Below are 26,631 nucleotides of genomic sequence, written 5' to 3'. Positions count from 1 at the left end.
CCATTTAAAAACTTTGAAATTTTCATGTGTTTTTTCTTTTTAATCTTCCAGCAGGGAACCACATATTTCATGGTAGCATCTGTGCTGTCCATGACCCCATCTGTACTCCTTTTCATGCCAGAAGCCATAATTTACTGAAAGGAGCTCAATTCTATAAAGTTTTGTCTCAGAATGATACAAGATTGAATACCAGATCTTGTTGGTTGTATATTAGAGCAGTAAAATAATCACTGTCTTTTATTTAGAAACAAAAATTACTGACAGGCACAATTATTTTGGGGTTCAGTGTCAGTCCAAAGAGGATTCGCCCCTCTAAAGTGAGTGGTAAGCTAGCCTACCTGGATGTCAATGGGTTGCCTGCAGATTTTATCAGGATGAGCAGCTTTGAAGTCAGACAGCTTCTCCATGTCCTTAGATCTCGCTTTATTAGGCTTCTCAAACCACTCTGTCCATTCTACATCTGGAGACAAGTGCAAACAAGAAAAGTCATTTGAAAGTCAAGCTTAATGAATGCAGCAAAAATGCATGAAGCTTAATACGATCTCAGATATCATTCACAAGTTTCTTCACTGATGATCTGATTCCTGCCTCTTCCTGCCAGTCTGTCAGCCACTTTTAATGATGCTGTGAAGTGTAACCAGCCAAGGGAGAGTGCAGTTATTAAAAACTACATAACTGGATTATGCAGTATGAGCATTATTAATAGCTATGGATTTTGGATCTGTGTCCTCTTTAGCTGCCTTTTCTAATCTTCAGATCAAGTTACGACCAGTTACTGTATGTGGTCGGAAACATGGACATGATGACTATGCAGGCAAAAGAAGCAAGAGGTTGTGTGTGATCTCTTAGATCATAAGAGGTGGAATTTCATACCCAGTGCAGCAAAGGAAAAAGGATCCCAGTTATTCAGAGAGTCTTGGAGACAATTGGGGAAAGAATCTCTGTGTGTTCTTTACTTGGGTTAGCAGCGATGTGAATAGCAGCTAGCAAGTCCACTCTTCCCAAATGGAATAGTATTGCAATAAAAGGATGATTCACCCTATTTGTCAGCTGTCTACCACTGACTTAAATGGCATACAGATCTCTTACCTTGAATCCACTCACTAGTCGAAGAGATGTTAAAATGTTCTCCATTCTCCGCTTTGAATAGCTTGAATACTTTGGCCACAGCTGACCCTTTGTGACCTGTAAAAAAACAAACATTGGTAAAATCACTGAATGCAATTGATAAAAGTCAGAACAGAAGAGGTAATAGTCCATGTGGGTGTTTGTGTATTTTGGCTACATTATCCAGAATTAGCCCTGCACAGTTTCCAGAAAAATTTACTGATCTTCAAATGAGACTTCAGACACTTTTATAACTGCTTGCACAATCAGTAGGAAAAATCTTAAAAAAAAAAAAAAAACCACCAAAAACCCAAGAGAGGATAAAAACCCCAATGATTTGTAATATATTGCTATTTTTATTTCATGTTGTAGCAAGCCATGTTGTTAGCTGCTCTTGAAAATGTCATGAAAAGACACAGACTCAAAAGTCCTCAGCTTGCAAGAAAATGGTTTTGCAGGAGTATCTGAGGATACCAATACAGGATACACTGATTAAATTTTCAGCTGGTGTGAACTGGGTTTGTTTCATAGCTTTGTGTCTAAGAGAGGCAGTGTCTGAGCTCAATGGAGTTACATGGATTTACACCTGTGCAGGATCTCACCTTTTATCTCACGGTTTGGATAACCTAGGTTATACCCCCCTCAGCTGCTTCAGCTGCATTAACAGGAAGAAGCAATATATACAGAGAGCATTCAATTAAATATGTCTAACCATCAATTGCTCTCAGCTTCGATGTAATGCCGTGTCAAGTGAAAACACCATTAACCAAATTAATCTCAGCCATAACTCCAATAACTTCCAGAGATAATGTCAAGCCAGCATTTTGTGCATGAATTACCTTGATATTCAACGTGGTCTTCAACAGAAGAGGAGGGATCTCCTTTAATGGTAATAAAACTCCATGGGTGCCTAGAAAATGAAAATGAGAAGTGAACCAGTTATGTCATGCATGAGATGCAAATTTTTTATAGCCCAATGTTCTTGCATTTCTCAGGGGCACCACATTCAAAACAGTCTGATTAGTGTGACAGACAGCTTGGTTAAAATTAAAAATATCTTAACACTCTATATTTCTTCAGTAAATATATCAAAACAGAAGGAATTTCGAAGACAAATCCCTGCTGAATACAGTCCTATAACAAGTGTGTTTCTCTGTTAAATGAGTGTTTAAAGAGGCTTGTGTGTGACAGACCCACAGGACACCGGTAACTCCTTGGGGAGCCTGAAAATTCTCTGTGTGTGTGTGTGTGTGTGTGCACGCACAATAAAGAATATGGGAAAAAAGCCACTCCTGCTTAAATAAATTTAGCTCATGCTGAAACCTTGTATATCACAATTGTCTGTGTAAAAACCCATGAGAATTTCTAATAGACAGACTGGCTGGCAACAAAAAGTACCTAGATAGTCTCTGGATATCTAGTTTCCTTATTTTGAACATTGAACAGGGATAAAGGTTTATGAGTCTGAATTGTCTGTTCAGATCTGATCCTGTATCAGAAGTAAGTTCATTACCACCTGATGGTTATTGGTTGAGTAGGTTCAATAGCTATCAGCAACGCTGGAGAATGACCACATGGTTGAATAAGCAATGGAGACAGAGACTGAAGTGCCTCCCAACCTTGGAGGTGAACCCAATTAGTAGGGGTCAGGAGGGATTTTTATCTTGGAAATAGAAGTAGTTCAGGCATATCTGCTCTTAATGACTAACAGAATAACAAATTGTCTTTTAGGGTGGTAGGGAGACTGTCACCCCGACCCTGAATTTAGCAAACAGTCCCAGAAATTAAATCATGTCTGTGTAGATATAAATAGCCAGTGATTTCAATTGCATCAAGATTCACCCTTGAGTCTTGCAGGTCACCTTACATTTACCATCTGCTGGTACAAGCAAAGTTATAAACCACTCCGGGACTTCAGAAGAAAACATATACAGACATTGACAGATAGCCACTAAAACATGCACAAATCACCACTGGTGTGAGCTGGGCTTTCCTGGGACTCAGAGCCCTGGGCTTTGGGGTCGGCAGGAGCAGGCTCTGGGGAGCACTGGTGCACCCCGTGCCGTGCCGAGGCCCCACGCGCACACCAGACACGGCTCCTCCAGGGGAGGCGGTCCCAGCGGCGTGTCCTCAGCCTGAGCACAGGACAGGCTCAGCGGAAGCTGCCAGCACAACTGCCTCGGGAGCTTGCCAGCGAGCCAGATGCTCCTGCTGGAAAATTTGCCTGTGAGCCAACTGCCGAAGGCACTGCTGGGCTGTGATCTCCATCCAGGGAGAGAAGGGGGGTGGGGGCAGGAAGGACACTTTATCACTCGGCAGGCAAGATAGATTTTTTTTTGTCACCAAATTCGAAACAAATGACAAAAAGGATGATGGCCCAAAAATAATCTCAAAAATAAAGAATAAGAAGCTATCTAGTTCTGCAACTCAAGGTTTGGCCCCATTTCATATGTTAAAAATATTTGGTTCTCCCAGTTACCCTGACACATAAGGACACATGCAATCTGTTTGGGCTATATGAAATGAAAGGACCAGTAAGTCCAGAGCCAAACCAGTGATATTTGGGTGGGATTCCTAAGAGAACAACTATGTCATCAAGTGCAGAAAGGCTTTCTTTTAATTTATTAGTAGAAGGGAAAAAAAAAGCTCACACTTAGAGAGTCAACTCACTTTTCAAAAGGACAACAATAGAGGAGGAATGCAAGATTTTCCTTTCATTCCTAATGTTCTGGACTCAGCAAATAGGCAACTGAAAGAGATGCCAGGAGCACAAAAACATTTTTGGATCAATCAGCATTGCTCATCAGCTCTTCTACAGGAGGGGGGAGTTGCGTAACTTTACAAACCGGTTGAATATGGAGCAACTGGATATAGACATGGATTTGTCCATATAAACCCCGCCACCACCCCAGTCAGAAAACAACCCAGTCTGTGGCTGAATAGCCTGACTCAAGTGGCACCTCACAAAATGGGAAACAGAAATTTCCTAAGCCAAATTGCTGCCTGGGGCTTACACTGTTACTTTCTCAGTGATGCCCATGGGCAGCCCGAGCCATCTGCAGAGAGCTGAGAAGATCTGACCACCAGGATTCAGCAGGACCAGCCAGCAAACCCTGGGTGCTGGGCAGGGAATGGTGAGAGCAGGTACATGGGCATGTTAGAAAGAAAAATCCACCCACTGTCCTCTGTCAGAGCCTTCCTTTGCCACACAGGTTGAAGTATGTACGTGTGTGTGTAATTTTCTCATCCTGACCTTTTTTTTTTTAAGATCTCCCAAAAAATTCCAAAAAGCACCTGTCAGGTATATGCATCTTTATTCATAATTACAGATGTGTCTGAAACATAAACCAGTATGTCTAAATCTTGTTACACTAAAGTGAAGTGGAAGTTCAGTTTGCATAAGGAGAAAAGCTTGGATGTATCTGACACAGCTGCCTGTCTTCCACTCTGCCGTCTAACTAACTGCCTTTGTAAATCTGGTCCCAGCTGCCATCCTGACAATGTTTTTTTTTTAAAAGTTGATGAACTTAAATGCTGAGAAGACTCCTAAAAATACAGTCTTTTAAATAATGCACCAAGATGCAGGTATTTTTCCACATACCAGTATGCTGGTGGGAGACAATATTTACCAACTACTACCACATTGTGGTACCCACAATGTCCCTGTTATTTATATAAGGAAATATTGTGGTATTTCAGATAACAGCATGGCAGGGATTAGCTTTTTGACTGCAAACAATAGCAATGTTGAAAGTCTCACTTCCATGGTATTTCCATTGTAACCATTTATGGCAAAGTGAGAAACTAGCATTAAAACACTACAGCAGCCTAAAAACTTCAAGTGCAATTTACTTTTATAAACATATGCACAACCCATCAATTTTTTTCCTGTTGCACAATTGGGAAAAAAAGTATAATGTTCAAAAATCTTTTTCTGTTTCCCTAATTTCAGTCTTTGAAAAGAAACGCAGCAGGCTACTGGGCTTCAATATGGGTTCTGGGTATTTGAGAGCAAGCACTGCACTGATGGAGATAGCCTGGTTTTGGAAGCCTTGTTGAAATGCATTATCTGGTGCGCAGGAGTCCCTGTAATATCTGATCAGCCACCCCAAATCTTACTCCATCTGCACGTGCCCAGCTGACACTTGTCTGTTCCCACAGACTGCTGTATTGAATCACCTCTCCCTACAAGGCAGATTTTTTTTCAGGTATGACCCTCTTCATACCTCTTAAAAAAAAAGCCTACATAAATTCATATAAACACAAAAAAAATTATGGCTATGGTTGGGTAAATAGCAAATATTCTCAACAGTGTGTGTGCCAACATAGACGCTGTATTGGCCACAGAAATATTTACATAAATTCATGCATGGTAAATTTCTGTGCTGCACGAGTCCCCAAATATGTATTGGACAAGCTGAAGAATATGTGGTATGTATGTCTGTATGTATTTAGCCAGGGTTACATGGCTATTATTTGACTCTCCTTAATGTTCAGCCCATCCAATCCACTGTGTGTATGTAAAAATGCTTCTTAAATCTTTGGGGGATGGCTTGAAAATAAATTGGAATAAGTAACTTGCAGGAACAATATCTTGGAAAAACATCTTTTTTAATGTGAATCATACGCTATTCCTCAATCTGCTAATAAAAATACCCAATATAGACACTGAGTGCATCTTAAACTATCTAATTAACTGCTAAAACTTCACATTGAGAAGTTTCCCTCTTTTTTTTTCCATGTGGAAGAACTTTGTGCCTTTGAGAGAGTGGAATTATTTGGACATCTCAGGAGCATAATAAAGCCTCTGTGCTGGGAGAACTGGCAGGACTGGCACATACCTAAACCCAAGGTGGAGGAAATGCTTGCTGCCCAGTTTGGTCATTGCTTTCCTGGCCGAGTCGTCCAAGTTTGTAGATCCTTCATCGTTCACTGCAACCGACAGGATCGTGCCATTCGCAACTCTACCCAAATACTGGGCAAGACGTATGCTTTCCTCTTTTGCTCTGTAGGTATCAAACCTAAAGTGATAAAAACACCCCAAAACATTTACTTCAGTGAGCATAGCAGCTTTATGTATTGAAAAGCAAGTGCTATAAAAAAATAACTCTTTTGTATTGTTTACAGTAATGATACTATCCTGTTGCACAAGCACCTGTCTAACAGGGTATATTAGTGGTTTCTGTTGAGTTGATTAAACTCTAGTTGACAGAATAGCAAGGTCATAACACTACTCACTCTTTGGTTTTGGAGATTACTGATCTAGAAAGAATTGTGTATATATAAAATAACACCCCTTTGAACAAGATACGAAAATGGGTGTTTCTGAGCTTGCTGAGATGCTGTCCCCAACCTGTTCCCAAAGATCCTCACATCTAGACAGTTGAAAAATCACTCACCGATCTGAATGGACAACTGCCCCCGTCTTTGGGTCAATAACATGGACAATGACACCCCGATGCCCCCAGCTCCTTTCGAAGTAATATCCACCTTCTTCCATGCCACCAGGATGAAGAGTTTTGTTTAAGAAAGTCCAGGACAGCTTTTTCTTTCCGTGGATCTCAAGAGTGCCACCCTTACTTACTCCAAGATACTTCTGCCCAAAGTAGGGATTTGGCTGGCTGCCGTCATCCGCCCTGCAGCAGGAAGGGAGGAAAGGAACCAGTTTTAGATTTGTATCTGACACTCAAGAAGCCTCTCCCCTTTTTCTGCTGTGGCCCAAGGAGAGAAGTGTCATGATTTGCAATGCATTTCTTTCAACTATGCTAAGAATCGCAACTGCCCACATTGTACAGAAAATAGATTATTTGAAATAATACTAGCAACTACTGAAGACCAGCAGCAATCTGGAATGCAGATTATACATGTTATATTCATTATCTCCAGGCCAGAGGAGGCCTGAAGCGCAGACTGAACAACACGTTTGTGTTTTTAAATTCTGGAGGAAGTTAGGACCCTAACCAGGAGCTAGGAGGTCTAGTGGTTGTTAAATAAGAGTTTGGCATCCTTGAAATCCCAAGAGATCCTGTAGCAATCTGCAAGACATAAATGTATTATCCTTTGGCTCACCACTCTCATGCAGAAAGAAAGGATGTTTAGGGAGAAGAATTTTCAGAATAAAAGAAGTCCTCGGGTTTTAAGCCTATTCCAGAAAATCAGCTTGAGTGGTGGCAAGGTGCATGTTGATTTTCTGGCATGCCCAATACCCCAGTGTTCATCTCCCAGTAGGAGTTGAAAACCAGAACCAAAACTGCATCAATTTTTTACAGGCCATTTAAATTGTTTAAAAAGCTACTGAACTTTCCACAGAGCACTGATGATAAGTGTATCTGAGAAAATGTAATTTTAAGGAACATTTTTGTTCCCTGTTGTGGAAGAGAGATCCTAGAAAGTTCCAACATAGTATCTGATCATGCATACATACCGCCCATATAAGATGATAACCACATTACTTTGGTAAGGGCACATCTCACTGCCGATATGTAACTCTCCATCATTTTCAATGAGTATATGTCTAGTACGCAAAATGATAGGCTGCACATCGTCTTTAATGACCAGTTTTCCTAAGTAGAAAAGGTTATGACATTTGTTTTAACACACAGCAGCTCATTAGCAGTTGTGTTACCATTGTGCTAAACCCAGTGCTGGGCTTTCGTATCAATTTTTGAAAAATTCTGCCCATCCTCCCCAGAACAGCTCTCAATACAAATCCTAAAGACATTACATGTTTTTTATTCAGTCCAATTCTTGAAGAATGTAATTACGATTTGCGTGGAAGAGGACTCATTCAAAACCGAGACAGAAATTCGGAGTTAAGATGAATAAAAGCTATTCATGCTAGCAGTCACCAGCAACACTATGACTCTGTCCTTAGAGACAAAGAGGCACATATGTATCTGCCCCGTCCTGAGACCCTAAGAACACAACTGTTTTGCAGTATGATGTTATCAGGACAATGATTTAGTAAAAAACTGGTTTTGAAGCAAATCACAGAAGTAGACCTAATGAGTATACTGAGGTACTTTTGTAAATTCTCCAGAAAGGACAGCAAATGGGTTGATTATAATGGCTAAAGAACCGATAGCATCTCAGCTACCACCCACCCTTGCACCGAATCAAAGCTGGGCTTGTCCGGTAGCTACCCAGTGCTCAGCAAGAAGCCGGAAGCTCTCCCAGCATGAGACAGAATGATTTAGCCACAGTGGAAAACACACTTCACCCAGCCTTGCCACCAGCACGTTTTACCTCCATCAGTGATGTGGATAGAGTGGACAGTCGCAGAAGAAGAGAGAAGGAGCTTCTTGCCGTTACGGATTTCAATGCGGTTTTCTTTGTTGTGACCTGGGTTCCAGTTTTCTAACTCAGGATCCTTATCAGGACATGCGACAGCTGCTTCTGCTGTGTAGAGGAGGAGAGTGAAGACAATTAGCATCTGCTTGGTGCAAGACAGAAAGATCCATATCTGGGCATCTTTACAGTATCATTCTCAGTTCCCCCCTTTGCTGACTCCCTGGAACACAGCAATATCTCAGTGCAGCAGAGTACATGTGGGTCACAACCAAAAGAAAATAAACAACAGCTTAAGCTGTATAGTTTTCTGTTTTCTAGAAGCATGGAAAAACCTGCTACCCGATGCAAAGGAGCCTTGTGAGGGATGCAGTTTCCAGAAAACTACTGAGAAGAGGCTGTAACTGAGACATTCCTGCAGTGGCGTTCGGCTCTGTTCATACCATCCAGACACAAAGCCTTTCACAAGCCCAGGGAAGATGTTGATGAAAGGATAAAATGACTACTACCTTTAAAAATGCCCCCAAAATACCTGCGAAGTTTGAAAAGCTTTGTTTAATGTAAAGATGTTAAAATGTTTGCATACTGTGTTTTCACTGGAGATGGAAAGTAAAAGTGCTCAAACTAACATGAAAACAGCAAGCACCAAGGAATTACCAGTCCACCCAGTGACAGAGAGCAACAGGAATCTCACAAGACAGAGACTCTGGGTTTGTGAGCTTTTCCAGGCAGAAGCAATAAGGATTCATTTGCTTTGGGTTCACACATCACCAATCTCCACACACAAATTTGATTATGGACTGCCATGACGTGTTAGTCTAGATGGCTCTCATACCAAATCTAAGTCTCATGTTGTAAGTATTTACTTAAGATAAAATATTTCCCTGATATAATCTCACTCGATATGTGAGCCTCACATCTTACTCTAATCAACAAAACTGCGAGTGCGAGAGACCCGTGTGTGATGCATAATTTCTGAGGGTAGAAACCTTTCTAATCCTAGGAAGCTGAGGTCAGTGGAAGTTTGAACAATGAACCCTTTGCCATCAGAAAGGGTTGGGAGTTCTCACCAGCTCTCCAATTTTTATCCTTTAAAACAAAAACACCATAGGAAAACTACAGGATCCACAAATCAGTGATAATAGACATGGGATAAACAACTTGACTTCAGCAGTGTTATGTCTCTGGCACTTAGTAAAGTTGGGTGGGTTTTGCCCCACAGATACCAATGCATTCAGCTAATGGAAAGGACAATGCGATGTGAATCCATGCAAGGAAACATGTCCCGGTGCTGGTGTAGTTGACAGCGAGCTGTTGTGTGCTGCTACTGTGAAACTTTAGGGACATCTGTAATTCCACAGCAACAGAAACAAAATCTGTCCATCTGCATTCAGTTTCCTCTCGGATTCCTCCACCAGCTTCATGTCTTAAGAAAACAATAGAATTGGACCAGCCACTGCCTTAATGTCTCCAGAGACCCATTAAATACCAGCTATTCAAGGTAAGCAAGGGACATTTCATGTGGGCAACATATGCCTTGGCTCTCTGCAAACTTTTTCCATATACATGAAGTGATCAAATCAGAGAGGGCTAATAATCTACCATGCAGCAAGTCAAATATTGATAAACATCCAGGGCCTGGTTTTGATACCACTTGTCCCAGGTGAAAACTGGAAGTATACCAGTAATGTCAGAGGCATTTTTTCCAGTCCACAGTAATGGAGGAAAATAAGGAGTTTCTGGGTTCCTACCAGAAGACACGCAGAATTGCTAAGAGTTGGACAAGATAAATACTTCAGGAAGCAAATGGGACTTGCATTGCAAATAGATGTTCAAATATAGCTGTAATACACACTAACAACAAATTAAAAAAAAATGAGCTGTTATTCCCATAGGAATAAGCATAATAGAAAAATTTGCTCATGATAAGAAGCTAAATAAAACCAAAAGAATCGATTCAAATGTAGGGGTATAATTTATCAACCAGATTAAATGGCCAGGATAAAAGTTTGTTCATTTTTCCATTTACTTGGCTATGCTAGTGTCTAAAAGTGCTTCCTGCAGTCTCAAAAGATGACTTGTGCCCCCAAAATTCATTACTTAGAAACAGAGAGGTAGACAGTGAAGCCTAAGGGGAAATCAAGAGGAATTTACACTGGTGATTGGGATGACAATCAGCAAAAGCCAACACAATTCAGAACAAAGGACCCAAATTCCCAATTTCATTAACCAATTTGTACCGGAGAGCAGTAGTTGTGCACAGCACCCGCACTCACTGTGCCAAGGATACCAGAGGGCTGAGCATGTTCTGCCAGCTGGTCCAGCTACCTTGCCAGCTTGGACTATTACTCTCATTGTAATTTTTTAAATAAGAGTGCAAGTTCTACCCAGCACATGGAATTAACGGAATGTTTTGCTTCTTGACCAAAAGGGCCTGAGCACAGCAATGAAGGGTTGCTTCATGCAGCTGCAGCATTTGGGGCAAGACATATGGTCTCTCTGTTTTAAACAAATACAAACCCTCAAATTAGCTCTATTTAGAATATGTATATCCAGCTTCCCTTTTCCCCTTTCCCCAACCGCTTAGGAAAAGGGCTGCTTGGAAGGGACAAAACCCAAGGGGCAGGGATGTCCCATCCCAGAGCTTTTTGCTCTCCACATCTGGGCTTGGGCAATGCAGCAAAAATGCTTCTCTTCACCTCCTACAGGCACAGCTATTAGGACCTGAGGTTTCTTTTGCTATTTCTTTGTGGCGGTTTGTTAGATTTGGGTTTGTTTTAAGAACCCGTGGCAGAGTCTAAGGGATTCCTGAGGGTACTTCCACCTGCTCAGAAATTTCAGCCTTTGCCACTCCAACTGCCGTTGATCAGGGGTGTTGGCACATCAGAAAACTCCTTTTCTCCCGAGTTTTCTCACTCTGTCCTTGACTCTTCTTATAAGAAGAAGAGTGAAAAGCTGCTCTATCTAAACCAGCAATGTCTATATTTAAAAACAGTGTTACAAACAATGCCCTTTTTCCCCATGGCAGGAAAACTTACCTGTGCTTACAGAAGAGATTACAAACAGAAGAAAAATGAAGTTTTCGGCCAGATACTTGGAGGTAGGTAGAGCCATTCTTCAGGATTTTTAATTCTCTGGATGGATACCTGTGAAGAAAGAATATCAAGCAAACATCACTTTTTTTTTTCCCCCAGCCCATACAAAAACCATTCCCTGAACAAAAACGGTTATATCCAGCTTTATGCCAGCCCACATCCACTCCCATCCAGCTTTATGGCTCAGAACACCTCCACGCTGCTTTGGACCAGCCTGAACAGAGCAAGAAACCAATGGCAGCTCCTCACCCTTTGTTTGGTTTAGGATAAACCCACTTGGGAATCCAAATAGACACTCAGAGAGCAACCACCAGATGTAACCAAAAATGCCTTAGGAATGCAGTATAAACACATCCAGTGTCAAGACGCTGTAGGGCTGAATATTCACATGTGCAAAAAAGTAATGAAACACAACAGAGAAGGCATTTGCAGAGTGACAAATTTTCATGAAGCAACCCTTCGATGGCACCACTTTCACCCCGTACTACCCACACATTTTTAGCAATGGTGTATTGTGCACCCCCAAGATAAACCGTACTCACACTCCCGGTCTGAAGCATGCAGTTTCTTAGATTTCAGATCCAAGAAAACATTGTCTATTTAATGTGCCAGCGCAGAATTTTCTTGCACAACCAAAAGCTGCTTTTGAAACCAGTCTACCTAATGTTGTTTTAATTTCCTCAGTAGCCAACCCCCAGCAAAAACAAACAAGCAGTGTCATGAAAGTCAAAGTTGAAATTAATGTGATTCTCTCCAGCGATTGATTCTGCAGCTCTGCCCCATGCTCATGACAATTTATTGACATGCATATTCACACCGAGGCAAGGACACCCACTTCTATAAGTGTCAACGCTCTGTATTCATAAGGCACTGTTTATAATTCACATGCAGTCCTTGGAGCCATTAGGTTTTATCATGTAAGCCAGCATCTGAGGAATATTGAAGAAATTTATTTGAAGCTGTCATGTCACATCACAGTGATGAAATAGGATAAATGTATGCATCACACAGCTTAGTTAGACGCAAAAAAAGCAATTGAAAAAAACTCCAGGGTGCCCCAATTTCTTTAGGGCAAAAACCACGTGTTATTTTTCATGTCACTTGTTAATATAAACCAAACAAAAAACATGAGAAAAAGGATATGCAAGAAGCCAGGATTTAGTCTGGAGCAAATTTTACAGTGTATATATGCAAAACACATGTCTGTACTTTTCATAAAGGTGATATAGCTCAAAGTGCAACGATACGTTCAAACCACATGTAATCCAATGATTGTATTAAAAATAGCATTAGAACCAGATTTGTCAGGAAATATTCCAGCGGGAAAATGTTTGCTTGTTTTGGTATAGTGTATTTGACAGCCATGAGCTCTGGAAACAGCATAGACTCAGGGCTCAGTACAGTCTATCAGGTGCTGAAATGCTGTTACAGAACAGTAGAAAAGAGGAATGCACTTAGTAACACTGTAACTTTGAATGATATACATTATCAGAGAGCAATACCCTCGCCATGGAATTTGTGCCAGAACCAGGCTGCAAGTGTCTGACATTTTAACAGCATTAACCATCAACATTTGATAAGCCAGAGCTCTTTTAAAGGAACATTATTAGATGTACGCCCAAAGTACAGCAGTCACCATTAAAATGTCAAGATTTATTAGCGATTATTACACGGCCTAATCTGCAAACCCAATCAGTAGATTCTGCTTTAACGATAGAGGAAAAACTAAACGAGTGGTGATTCTACAGGATGGTCGTTACAGATAAACAGTTTCTTATAGCATGGACACAGCTGTATGTCAGTGTTGCATAAAGCCAGATCCCAACTGGTAAGGCATTGGTCATAAAATACAATCAGATGATATAAAAATTCACAGAAATAAAAAGAAGGGACTGAATTTTTGACAGTGACGGCATGCATTTGCTCTCCTGTTGCTTCATAGATAGCAAAGAAATTTCTTTGCTCTAGACCATTAAAAACTCAGAGGAGCATCTCTCCTCCGTCCGGCTCATGATCTTGTTTTGGACAGTAACCTGTAGCAAACCAGTAGGAAATTAGTGTAAGAAATTTCACAACCTTTGCTTTCTTTAGAGCCAAGAACTGCACAGTACTTACCATCCGGTTGTGCAAAATGGCTTCTGCTGTTATATCCCCAGTTGCTCACTGGGGACTGATTACATCCATCTTCATCAGCAGAGATCAAAACAAGCAATCAGACACTGGAAAGTCATGTCATTATTGGAGGTGTCAGCTGCGTGCCAGGCTCCAATGTTTTTGTAGTGTCTGATCTGCCACAGTCCAAAGAATATCCTGCTTATTTTGTGACTGAGGTAGGGTGTTTGATTCGGCTCACAGCGAGCCCGAGTTCATTGCAGTGTTAGTATTAACTGGCACTCGGGTTGGAAAGGCTGAGAGCCGAGAGGGCCAAGAGGATCCGACTCCTCTGATTCAGCTCTGACTAACACACTGCCAGAAAAACACTGCTCAGAGGCTAATGTCAGGAATTTTCCTTCAAAGGCTCTCAATTAAGCATCTTTCCCAAATATTAGACACAGTGACATGCTTGATTTTACTGTTAACTATAAGAGGAGGAAGAGATAGTGACTCTTTTCATTAATGTCTCTTGCTGGAGAAGACTCAGGAGCAGTTATCTCCTGCCAGCCAGCCATTTCATTAGCTCAGCGCTCGGAGCCGCACGGGGATACAGCAACACACTCATCTCACTTGAACAGGCGCCACGTGGCTGAGTTCAGCTCTGATGTAACCAGCAATGTCAACAAATCTCCCTGCAGATTCGGGCACTCTGAGAGCATAAGGGCCATACAAGTGTCCTCCTAAGTCTATCATCTCCAATGTTTCTCAAATACCATCTGTGACTCCTCTCTTGGGTGAGAAAAACTTTTTCATCTAGACATTAAAAGCTGCCAGGCAATGGCAAGTGGGATTCATATCACTGGATCTGGCAAGGCAGACTTTCTGAAATTATTCCCAGCTGCTGAATCTTTCCAAAAAGTGAACAATAGCAGCAGACAATGCTAAAAGTAGGTGCAGGAAACCATTAGTCTTCAGCTGGCTGCTACCGCAGGTGTCAGCAGTGATACTGTACTAGAAAGCACACTGCACAGACAGGAATTGCGATCCACCACCCTCCCTCCAGTTTTAATGCTGGAGGCAACACAGAGCAGACAATCCCGAGAGCAAAACAGTGAAGAAATGCTCTGAGGAAGCTGGATTGTCACAGGCATCGTGGTGGGGTCACACGGACACCCTGAATCCCTGGCGGCAGAGCAGAGCTCTCCGGAGCAGCACAGCCAGCCGTTCAGAAACACACGCCAGGCTCCGACCTCGACTCACCACCTTGCACGGCTCTGGGCCAACCACCCAAGCCTGCCACCAAAATTTTAAAAAAGTAACTCATGATATTGGGTATCTTAACATGATTTTTAAGACCATCTTGACACACTTTGGAGGATGTACCTTCAGCACCTGCTGAAGATGAGGCTCCTTTCTTGTATGTCAAGCAAGGCATAACAGGAGCATTAACCATCCATTACAAACACGGCAAGGATGGGAGAAAAGAAGCAGCTGCCTGATGTCCACTGAAAAAGATGTCAAACAGGAGCAAGGAACCTTCCCAGAACCTGACAGCTGCTGCCACTGCCCAGCAAGAGAGGCCACAGACCTGCATGGGGGCAAAGCAGGGATCCAGAGCCATCCCCAGAAAAGAGCAGGAACAGCTCACATAGAAAAGGTGCCTTTAGCCTGGCAGAGAGTGAACTGTCAGCAGACGTTAGCTTGCACAGGTACTTGAGAGGACCTGTGAGTAAAATCTGTGTTCCCCAGGGACCATCTCTGCAAGGTGAGATGCTCCAGGAGACCCTGATGGGTCAACACCAGGGTGGTGGTGCACCCCACATGCTCTGGGTGGCCAAACCTGGACCCTCCTACTGGCACAGCTGATGCTGAGGATTTAGTGGTTTGATGGCTAGGTCTGAAGCCTTGCTGCATGTTTCCTCATTCATATGCAAAGAAGCCAACATTGATTTGGAAGCAGATTCCTGAGAGAGGGAGGAGCTGTTTAATTAGCACTTCTGCTACCTTCTTGCTGACATTGCATGGCAGCAACTGTCCTCTCACCCCACTCAGGGAATTTTGCATTTTAGCCCCAGCTGGAAAGATCGATTTGAGGAGCACATTTGCCTTTCTGACCCTAGGACACACCAGCTCTTGCTACAGTGACATTCCTGTGCAGGGGGAGCCTTCACACATGCAGCCACAAGCACAGCTAAAGCCTTCAGATGGCCTCATAAATAAACAAACGCATTTCTAGGGATCATTAATGAAGATGTTTTCCCAGTCCCAGCGCATGACAGCAGTGTAGCTGCCTCTGCTCTTCATCTTGATCTTGTGCTTGCCACCCAGCCATTAGCTGCTCTTTTTCACTGGCAAGTAGAGGAGGAACAGACTTTACTTGTCAATGAAATCAATACTGGAGTCAATACTGGAGTCAAAAGCAGCACTCTGACTTTTTTCCCAATGAACCTTGGCTTCTTATAAATTTATCTAATATCTTTCCCTACAAGGAAGAAGGTTCTGCTTACGTATTCCGTATATAAACATCACTGCAAGTTCCTTGATTCTTGATGTTCATAAAAACAGATTCTGAACAAGGAGCAAGAGTTAGAGGAAATTTTTACAATTAATAAATTAAAGGAAGCTAAGGTGTTTGCAAATTTGCTGTAATGTTGGCAAAATATTTTGAGACAGAAATAAAAGGGAAAAAAATTTATTTTAAAGCTGTGCTTTTTTTTCAGAATTGTCTTTTTTTTTGTTTTTTTTTTTTCTTTTTTAGAGTCTTACAGACCTTGAAAACGAAAGGAAGCAGTTTTTGGCTCAGCTAAAACAAAATCATTTGCAATTCATATCACTCCACCCATCCAAGGCTGACTGATTCCCGGTTTCACATGCTTTCAAAGTGCTCAGCATTTCACTGAATTAAACCCACATCCACCACGTGAATTTTTCAAAGCATCAAAGTGGTGAGAAGCTGAACCCCATTTTTGGAGGTTCAGGGTGCACTGACTTTGCTCTGCCTGCTGACAGCAACTCAGCATATTAGTAACCAGAGCTACTGTGTTCCCAGTGCAGAAATACTCTGGGGGTAACCAGGATGGCCATATGTCCCGAATGCACCAGGTGGACTGAACATGCCTGGATTAGCTGCAGGTCCACATGGATGCGCACAGTCCACGTGGACTCCAGCATGTGGGTGGAGATCCTCCTGCTCAGGAAATCCCTGGGAGGAATACGACAGCTTACCACAAATGCAACGCCCACGCGACACTTACCCCCGCAGCTTCACACACACAGACTTCTGGTGCATGCCAAGTTAGCAGCAGCCTTTGGAAACATAGTCTTGAATGTCCCAAGGGTCCATGGAGGAATTGTACCCTCTGCAGAGCATCCCTGGTTTTGAAGCCTTTTTTTCCCTCCCAAGGTAAGAAAAGTGTGTGCAGTGCCTGAAGAGGATCACAGCATCTTGAATCCTCTTCAAACTGCTGCTTTTAACTACCCAAATAACTGCATCAGGATGTAAATATTTTTCTTTTTGCTTTTGTGGTACTTTACTGTTTGCATCTGGCTCGCCACGGCTCCACGCCTTCCTCTCCAGGACATTTGCCATTTGATCTCCTTCTAGGGCGGGAGGAGGAATAGAGATTTTTCAGAGGTTTAGGCACATTCCTCTCCTTCCTTCACCAGGCTCTTCCTTTGCCAATTGTTTAGTCTCAGCCTGGGGTTAGAGCTCTGCAAAGTTTTATTGGGATCCAGGTCTGGACCTGTCACAGATTATCAAATAAATCTCCAAGAAGCTAAAGGCTTGCTCTGTAAGTAGTTGTTCCAATGTTGGGCTTACGCTCTCAAGCCAGAAACATCTTGCTTTTCTTCCCCTGCACAGCCTCAGAAATCATAACAATTAGGTACTAACAGGAGTTCAAAAGGACTTCAGGGAGCTCCTCGGCGGGTCAGTCCCAGCCACTCAGGCTCTTGTACCACTCTTCATCTCCACCGAGGACATCAGTCTCCATCGCCCCCCGCGGGGGCCAGCTCAGGCCCATGATGTCCTGTGCATCACTCTTTATTTTCCCTTTACTGAGCAGCATCAGTGATTTCTTCATACTTTCTGGCAAGCCCGGACCTCTCCCCTGGCTGAACCTGACTCCCACCTCTCCTACCTGGTGTGGGGATGGAGCCACAGTCTCTCCTCCGCCTGCAGACCTTCCAGGTGTTTTGTCACCCCACGTCCAAGGACCACTGGGTGGTATGTGTCTGACCGAGGCAAGTGTCCCAGCCGAGGAGTTCAGTCCCCACTCAGAGGCACAGTATCAGCTGTCCAGGGTGCAGATGCCAAAGCGACTAACTCACCAGGGAGCAAAAGTCTGGCCAACAAAACACTAACCTTTCCCTGTAGCAACTTGTTTGGCCATTTCTGAGAATTTCAAAGAAACGACAGGACATTAGTAACAAAGCCTTCACCTACTTGAGTAACCCATGTGACAAAGACATGGATAGTCTGAAATCACCTGCCCCTTCACTGCTGTCACCAAGTAACATCATGTTCAAACCAAAACGAGTATATAATTTCAGGGTAACTTTGTACTTAAACTGTAGTCAGTGAGGTCATCAGTTGTTTCTGTTTGCATAAAAAGCTCTATTCTTGTCTTTACTTCAAAAAGCAGCAGCATTAACAAAAAATCAAAGAGAATTAGCCACTAATACTGGCAGTATTTCAGTCCTCAATGGGAGCAGAAAGTCAATACGAGCATTGTCTGAAAGGAACGCAAGACTTTACCCAACACAGCACATACTTTATCCTCAGTTTTATTCCTGTAGGTCTTTAATTAAATGATCACATTAGTTGGACAAACATCATTTCACCAGTCATTAGCTAGAGACAGAAACACATTTATAACTCCTTGTTGCACCCTGTGTATTCAGTTCAATTAGAAGATATTATTGTAAGATCACTGCATGCTTACCCATTGATGCAAGCAGATGTTACTGAGTTCACCTAAGATACCACGGCAGATGGACGCTTAGGCTTTTTAAAAGCAGACATTAATGGAGGGAAAACAGGACTGAAGGGAGCATCCCCTACCTCTGCTGAAGTTCATCTGTTTCCCTGGATCTTGCTAAAGATTCCACGCCAAATTTCATTTCCAGTCCCTGTGATACCGGAGACCAGTTTTTTGCTTTTGAAACTTACCTTTTGATACCAAATCATGAATATGTTCAAACACTTCTCCTTGGGAAGGGCAGCCCACAGGCTTTTCCTATTCTGCCCTGCGAGGCACTGCTTGACACATAAAGCTCTACCACAGTGGGTAAGATGAGAATGTATTTATTAGTTATAAAATATACAAGTGAACGCCATCGGTTTGGTACAATCCCGTAAAAACAAGAGCAGGTTTTGGTGACAGCAGTGGGCTTTGCCCAGCTGGTGCTGCCCCAGCCATGCTAATCCCAGGGTGCTGCGGGCTCTGCAGAGATGTGCTCCGGGTGGTTCTGAGAAAAAGCGAATTTTAGCAACTCGTCAGCATTATCTGGACATTGATATTCTTTCAGCTTCAAGGGAACATAATGCTGTAGAGAAGCAGCCTTCTGATAACCAGCATGATTAAGGACTTTTATCCAGGAGGGTTTGGTTTGTCCTTTATAGCCAAGCATGGCGAAACTCCCTGAAAAACAGACACAAAGAGAGTGACCCTCTGGATGGGTCGGTTCACTTAGTAGCAGCATAGCACGGACTCCCTCCACAGAGCACGGAAACTTCTTAGCCCTTCTTTTCTTCCTTGGATTAAAATAACAGAAGATTTAGGAGAGAAAAAGGGTGATGAAAGAGAGAATGAGCCTTGCTGAAGCCATAACCTCACTGCATTCCAGATCTGCAGGTATTTCAATAAGCTACGTTCCCAGATGTCAGTTAGCAGGAATATTGTTTTACTCTTTATTTTTAAGCATTAGTACTTTCTCATATTTGACTACATGAAAATGGTTAGGCACTTTGAATCCTTCTTTTATTAGTTTACATCAGTTTCTTCCTGTTATGCCTAAACTATTCCCCATGTCAACTCTGCTCTGGTCCTCTGCTGTCACAAAGTACAAAGGCATTATGTATTCTTCGATTTTAATAATAATGTCTTGTATTTATATTATGCTTTTCATTGCAAAGACTCCCAAGGCTATTTGCAGCTGCTTGGATCGAGACTATTCCTGTAAACACTTTTAATTTAAATAAGGTTTTGCAACACCAGGCAACAAGACCCTAACTCCTGATCCCGCTGGGGTCAAGGGGGATTGGGTTTTTTTTGCATTATCCCTGGCAGAAGCAATATGCCCTTGAGAGAAATGCTCCAGCTTGCCCTGAAACACAGCCCCCCAGCGTGGACCAGTCCTGTGTGCAATCACTTTTGGAGCTGTGAAGTCAAATAGTGTGCATACCTGAATCAGCGGGAGAAAGCTCATGAAGCAGAACATAATTACCCAGACTGGAAATCAGGGCGGACTCGTGGGTGAACACCTTGCCCAAGCAAAACAGGGGTGGCACGTGATCGGCCAGCAGCGGCTTAGTCCCACTACCAGACACCAGCATCCCACCGAAGTGGCAAGGCAAGGAGATGGCCACCATCCAGCGTGTCCCCGGGGCAGTGGTGGCCCTGATTGCTGCCTTATGTGCCCCAGGAGCAGCTGGGGCTGGAGGCTGAACCGAGCTCCCAAAATGACCTGGAAGTGCTGCGCCCAAGCGAGCGACACAGGTGGTTCAGGGAAAAAAAGTTTCACAAAACAAACAAAAAAGATTGCTTTATAATCAAAAAATGCCTTTCAAAAGTATTCAGGGCTTTCATGAAAGAATGAAGCAATGAAGTTTCAGGACAAAAACAAAACCGAAAACCTCAAACTTTTGCTTTTAAAAGGATGAAAGAAAAACCTGCTTCTCAGGAATCAAACAGGCACCAAAGTGAAATCACTGTCTCTGCTGTAAAGACTATGCTGTCCTCCCCTGGAATGGTCACAGCAATGAGCTTTGAAACTTGAACCGGAAATTGATATAAATTTCAGTAAAGCAGTAGGGAAAAAAAAATCCCCAAACCCCCAAGAAAAAAAGAAGCAGGAAATACAGCCAATTCTCTATCTGATCTCTGCTTGAGAGACTACAAATGAAATCTGAATCAAGCTGGCTGGTTGTTTTCTTGAGTTCCTTATCACTCAAATTATTCATCCAAACCTGGACTCAATAGCCCACAGTTTTCCAGTAGGAAACCCAGCAAGGATTTCCTAGACCAATGATACCAATGGATTTCTTGCAGCAATCCAAGGTAAAACTGTAATAAGAACTTTCCAAAACTGGTGATTTCACCTTCATTCCATCCAAAAAAATATTTCACATCCTATTTCACTTCAGGCTATTTTCTTTTTCATCAACCTTTCAGTTTGTGATTGTTTTTCCTTGCAAAGCAGTTGAATTTTAGAGATGGAATCTTTATCAAAGGATTTTTTTGCTGCTGTTAGAAAAACAAGCTCCCTTTAGGATGAAAAATTTGCAGCATGCAGCTTCTCACTGGTGAAGCCCCAAAATAACTCTCCTACTTCTCACCATTCCTAAGCCAAGAGGTTTTTACTAGGTTACGCTGGCATACTGTGGTAGGAAATACATTGATAAGCACTATGTAAGTATGTGTACATTTTTGGTAGGGAAACAGACCAGTAATTCTTAAGCAAAAGAAACATGGTAGAATAAATACATTTACCTTCCTTGTGGAAGACAATAGGCTTTGCTGAACCTAACCTGGTAAAAACAGACATTTCAGAGCTCCCCACCACATCTGCAATATCTCTAGAGCACACGAGAACAAGTGATCTGAAAAGAAGGACAGTAATTACTGCATGATTGCAAAATATGACTTCATTAAGAATCTGCAAGACCTTTAAGCTCCAATTCAGAAAAGTACTTAAGAGCTTGCTTAACTTTAAGAACATGCTTAAATCCCTTTGATTTCAATCACACATAAGCTTTCCTAAGTTTAAGCCTCCGTTTAAATGTTCCTAAATTAAACCTGTGCTTCACACGGAATCAAAACAAGCACAAAGGACTGTTTGCAAGCGCATCCCTTATAGGAGAGGGACACACAGCCACAGAAGAATTTCAGTTGCTGTGCAGTCCTGAGACTCTGAAACCATCTATATCTGGGGTCTGATTTTCAATCAAGCTTCAGGCTTTGGTCCTCATAGATGGGCTTTCAGCCCCCAGTGAATTGTACCTGCAATGAATTACAGGCACAAGTGGTTGCATTTAGCTGAATGCCTAGACTTGCAAAATAGACATTCTACCAGAAAATCAAACCAAATGTACACACATCATATCGATATATGTCACTTTATGCACGTTTGATACATGTACGTACTCATGTGCATAAATACAGATGTAGTAACTTAGGACTTTGGTCATGAACTGCTCAGAAATATCTTGGACTGAAAGTCTGTTTTCTGGTTATTTGACTTGTTTCTGCCAGGAGCTAAGAATTTATCTATAAATCTCTGTTGTTCCATGTTTATGTGGCGACACACAAAACCACAAGGAATGTGGGACAGACACAAACAGAGATGATCCAGACCACTGCCAGGACACATGCAAGGTAACAGAGCCAACAGGCAGGCAGGTCTATTCATTGGCTCACCCAAGAAAAGTCCTATTGGAAAATCTGGCACACCTATAATTTTCATCTGTCACAAGAGGCAAAAACAATCAGTAAGAGTAAACAGAAACCAACTCGCTTCAGAAATGGAAAACTGAATCATCAGCTGCCAGGAAATTGCTGGACACTGGGATAGGTACACAGGATTGCAAATGTTGTTGCAAGGACCTTATCTACCCCATGCTGGAAAATGAATGGTTAATTTAGAAAGAATTCCAGTTTTCCAGAAAACCTGTCTCTGTCTGCTCTAATCTGTGCAATCCTGGGAGAGAGACACTGCTTCTCTTATTATCTGGGTGATATTTGGGATTTGTATGTATTTAATCTGTGCCAGATTTCTTCAGAGCACAGGTTTGATTATGAAAGTAGGTCATTTTCCCTTCTTTGTCTATCAGCCACGGGTTGCTACATGAACTGGGTTCTCAGCAGTTTGCTTACCTCTCTTTTATAAATGTTTGAATATAATCAGTTATTGCGCTGGCAGCGTTTTCACCAGTAACTGTGTCAAAGTGCCACCTACTCACGACTGCTCCTGAACATGCATCTAGCACCACGAAGAATATCCCACGGCTGTTGAACAGGAAAACTGTATCATTTATCTGCAACAAAAAAAAAGGTGGTAGGTTTTATGGAGACAGGCTGGGGAGCTTCAGACTCTGACCCCACTTTTCCATAAGGGAGTTACAAGCAAGGGCGTACACCCTATAATTTTAAATGCATAATTAGTACAGATGAAGTGACATCATTGATAGATGGTCAGTGGCAGGAGGAAGCAAAACCCTTAGTTCTCAGTGCGGTACAAAAACATGAGAAATGAGGTCATCAGCATCTTTTGTGTATTAGGAGGATACATTTGGGAAGCTGAGAATCCTCAGAGTAAAATGCTTAGTTCAGTCTTAATACAGTTTCTTTCCATGTGGGGGAAATTACTGTCACTTGGCAAAGCAGATTTGACCACGGAGCAAGGCAGAGGTGCTGAGACAGCAGATGAGGGAATAGAGGCGACACGTGGACTTTTTTTGTTTTCCCTGGAAATGTAAATATCAACCCCAAAATATTCCTTCTTAGTAGGGCTACCCCAGTCCCTCAAAGAAGTTGCAGCACAAGTGGCTCCTACTGTCCTCCATTCCTACAGGAAGGGCTCCTTCCCCAGGTTACACCTCTCAGGATGTGCCACGACTTTTGCTTTTAGAAAGGCAAAGGCTCTCTGAGGTGCCTGGCACTGTTACATCTCCCCAGCACTCCGGGGGCAGCCCAGCCTGGAAGGACACAACCTCCATCAAGGAGAGCAACAGCATACCAAGGTCAGGCTGTCAGAAAGCTGAGCCCAGGATACACAACATGCCACTGTAATCCACATAGTCGTTCAAAGCCTGCAGGCACCAGGGAGCTCAGATACATCCCATCAATCTGAGACATGGGAATTCCTCCAGGGAATATAGGGCCAGACTGAATGAGGGAGCCAAGTGTTAAAAAGTGGCTTCTGCAAGATATCGGAGGATGCTGAATGCAATAGGGGGTCAAGGGTAAGGGAAACACGAATGTCTGGGCCATGAGTGGGCAGAGGGGAGTGAGGAGGAGCAAAGACAGATGAAATATTTTGCCCGGTGCTGGCTGTCTCACACTCCTTAGCCTGGGAAGCGTGTCAAAGTCCGGATGCACACGGAGCAGAGAGGAACCACCACTGCAAAACCGACCCAAACATGAGCTGCTGGCAAAGGAAACAGCCCTGCCGTGTGTCTTGCCCCTGTCCGCATGCTGCAGACCTGCCGAGGAGCCAGCACAGGGGCTCGCGCAGCCCCGCGGGAGCTGGAGCAGGGCACTGCCGCACCCAGTTCCCTCAGTCCTTGGGGCAGCTTGAGTTATAAATTTAAAGTATTTCCAACTTTTGCATTTGATTCAGCAAAACAAGAACAAAACATGCATCTTGGTAGTGGGGGCTCCTCTGCTTCACTTCTTTATTTCCAGATTTCCCGCAACTTTTGAGATTGAGGGTAAGAATCCTCCTTTAGACATTAATCTTTATAATTTGCCTAGCCCAGCCTCGTACTTCAGCTAGGAGTACCTGTGTCTGAAATAAAAATTCCTTTGAAAAACAACAGTTTGAATTAAGGCTTTGGAAAAGGCCAAGAAGCTTTGAGGACACCCCTGGTTTTCCAAACCTTGCTGACTACACCTGTCAGTGCTGGACACACACACAGGTCTTTGTGCTTCACCGCAGGTGAGGATGCTACCTCCAATAACACCTGCTTGCTAATGATTTGAATAAATTTTTGATGATGCAGCCCATGCACGTGGCAGGAAATCTTGGCTGCTCAGACTCCTTAAGGATGCTTTACCAGCTTTGCTTGGCATTTGTTAGCATTAATTATAATTCAGCAGCACATAGGCATGTAAGCCTGGACAGTGTCCTTGCAAGCATGATTTCAGTCACCCTTCACCATCTAGACAGACATATAAGGCATGTGCAGGGACAACCTGACAGCTCTAAACCTCTTCAGCTGTGAAATATTTTTATTTTTATCTTTTAGTGCAATGCCAGCAGAGAAAATCAGAAAAAAACAAACTTGGGTTTTTTCCATACATCCTTTGTAAACAATGACTTCTGGTGTGCTATTTTCCCCCCTTCCTCTACATTAGAGTGGTGGTGTTAATTCTTCTTCTGAGCTGATAAAAGGCCTTTTTTTTCCCTAAGGGCTCAGATCCTCATCTGAATAGAATACGAACTCCCAGTGACTTTAATGGAGCTAATTGTAGGAGAGAACAATGCACTTGCCTCTTCCAGGGGAACTTTCCATTTCCTTCCACCAAGGCTCAGCAAGATTTTGCAGTAACTTTCCTTGGAGATAAAGTTTCCCCTGTTTATTCACCATTTCAAATATGATATAAGACAACATACCTTAATGAACGCAGATGTCAAGTGGTTTTGTACGTCCACCCTGCTGAGAGACTGGATCTGGATCCTTATATACTTGACTGAGGGTGTGCTAGTGATAGCAAGCTGCAATTACACCAGAGACAGAAACTTAAATAAAACTGGCTTGCCAACTGGTTTCCATCAACAAAATGACACCAGGTACCAATGCTCATATATATGATTGCAAAATTTTAAGAATTCTTTTTTCAAACTGTGATCCTGGTTCACAAGTAAGTGCTCATTGTTGAGACACCATTTAGCAAAGGATCATGGCAATGCTGGTTGGAAGGGACCTCTGATGGTCGCTCTGCCACTAAGCAAGTTTAAAAGTTGAATATGAATTTCATATATTTTGCGGGGCTATAAACTCAAGTGCAGACTTGTATGAACATGCAACAATTCTACAGGATTTAGAGCGGGGTGAATTTACAGCAAATGAGAAGAGAACCTGGGTCTAATTTTCCAGTTAATCATATTAACCCGAATTACTTCCCTGTGTGAAATTTAGCAGCAATGTCATACTTTGGAATTCAAAGCTAATCCAATCTGAGCCCTCCTAAGAGTCCTTTTTTTCTTGTTTAAAAGAAAGAAATTGGGAAAAAAGGTGCCATGAATGTGCATTCACATGCTTCCAGTTGGGCAATTTCTTTGAGGCTATCTTTGAAGCATAGTACAAAAAGCTGCAGAAATTCAGAGAAAAACCCTTCCCTCTACACAGGTTACATGATGCTGGGTGGATTCATGAGTGAGAATTCCCTACGGCTTTCCCTTATACGCTGTGAAAACGAATTGACCTCATGTGGACGCACACACACTGCACCACCTCAGATGCTGTTTCATGCGGCGGGTACCTGCGGGGCCCCACACGCCCTGCACGGCCCAGCCGGGTGCTGGGACACGGGGCGCTGGGCAGCTGCCGGCCTCTCCGGGAAGGGGTTTGGGTCACAGCTCCAGGAGTCCCCTGAGTACATATGTGCCATGATTTTAATACGTTCACAGCCTCGCTGAGAGCAGTAACTGTGTCCTTTCCGAGCTTCATGGGCTTGCAGGTGAACAAATAGGTACCTACCAATGAGAGCAAACAGAGGGATCAGAGCCACCGTGTGCTTAGGGGAAAAGCTGAGTAGGGGCAGGGTCTGCACTTGCTAAATTACATTATGCCTCCCATTTCCCAACATCACAAACCAACTCTGTCTTAGGCTGGTGTAATACGGCACAGCCATTGCAAAACGGCTCCTGCAAGGATGCAGGTCGGGCTCCGCTCTCATCCTGGCATGACAAGACCTGCAGCACTTGCAGCCCGTACGCCCAAGCCAGCTGCCTTCACCAGGCAAGCGTCATGTGGGGCAGACACCCTCTCCAGCCCCAGGCACCCCACGCTACCGGTGGCATCCCACCAGAGAAAGAGCAGCAGTGGTGCTCAGGCTGTTGTGCAGAAGGAGGCACGTTTGCCTGCAAATATCAGCATCTCCCC

General features: G+C 43.0%; 2 protein-coding genes across 2 annotated transcripts in view; both read right to left on the bottom strand.

The window, feature by feature from the left end:
* CEMIP (cell migration inducing hyaluronidase 1) overlaps nucleotides 1-11,508 on the bottom strand; it is a 52,120-nt gene extending 40,612 nt beyond the window's left edge. The window contains exons 1-8 of the mRNA XM_009478463.2: nucleotides 11,433-11,508; nucleotides 8,353-8,505; nucleotides 7,532-7,670; nucleotides 6,507-6,743; nucleotides 5,949-6,128; nucleotides 1,947-2,017; nucleotides 1,090-1,185; nucleotides 339-460 (exon numbers count right to left, since the gene is read on the bottom strand). Of these exons, the coding sequence (XP_009476738.1) occupies nucleotides 339-460; nucleotides 1,090-1,185; nucleotides 1,947-2,017; nucleotides 5,949-6,128; nucleotides 6,507-6,743; nucleotides 7,532-7,670; nucleotides 8,353-8,505; nucleotides 11,433-11,508 (1,074 nt within the window). The remainder of the gene's footprint in view (nucleotides 1-338; nucleotides 461-1,089; nucleotides 1,186-1,946; nucleotides 2,018-5,948; nucleotides 6,129-6,506; nucleotides 6,744-7,531; nucleotides 7,671-8,352; nucleotides 8,506-11,432) is intronic.
* A 7,496-nt stretch (nucleotides 11,509-19,004) lies between these two features.
* The window catches only part of LOC104028223 (cell surface hyaluronidase CEMIP2-like), a 58,289-nt gene continuing 50,662 nt past the window's right edge, over nucleotides 19,005-26,631 (bottom strand). Inside the window, exons 21-25 of the mRNA XM_075714146.1 lie at nucleotides 26,009-26,222; nucleotides 25,140-25,241; nucleotides 22,679-22,839; nucleotides 21,296-21,405; nucleotides 19,005-19,255 (exon numbers count right to left, since the gene is read on the bottom strand). Of these exons, the coding sequence (XP_075570261.1) occupies nucleotides 19,005-19,255; nucleotides 21,296-21,405; nucleotides 22,679-22,839; nucleotides 25,140-25,241; nucleotides 26,009-26,222 (838 nt within the window). The remainder of the gene's footprint in view (nucleotides 19,256-21,295; nucleotides 21,406-22,678; nucleotides 22,840-25,139; nucleotides 25,242-26,008; nucleotides 26,223-26,631) is intronic.

The sequence above is a fragment of the Pelecanus crispus genome, chromosome 7 (genome assembly GCF_030463565.1).
Source record: "Pelecanus crispus isolate bPelCri1 chromosome 7, bPelCri1.pri, whole genome shotgun sequence".
Lineage (NCBI taxonomy): Eukaryota > Metazoa > Chordata > Aves > Pelecaniformes > Pelecanidae > Pelecanus > Pelecanus crispus.
This window is presented reverse-complemented; position numbering and strand designations above follow the sequence as displayed.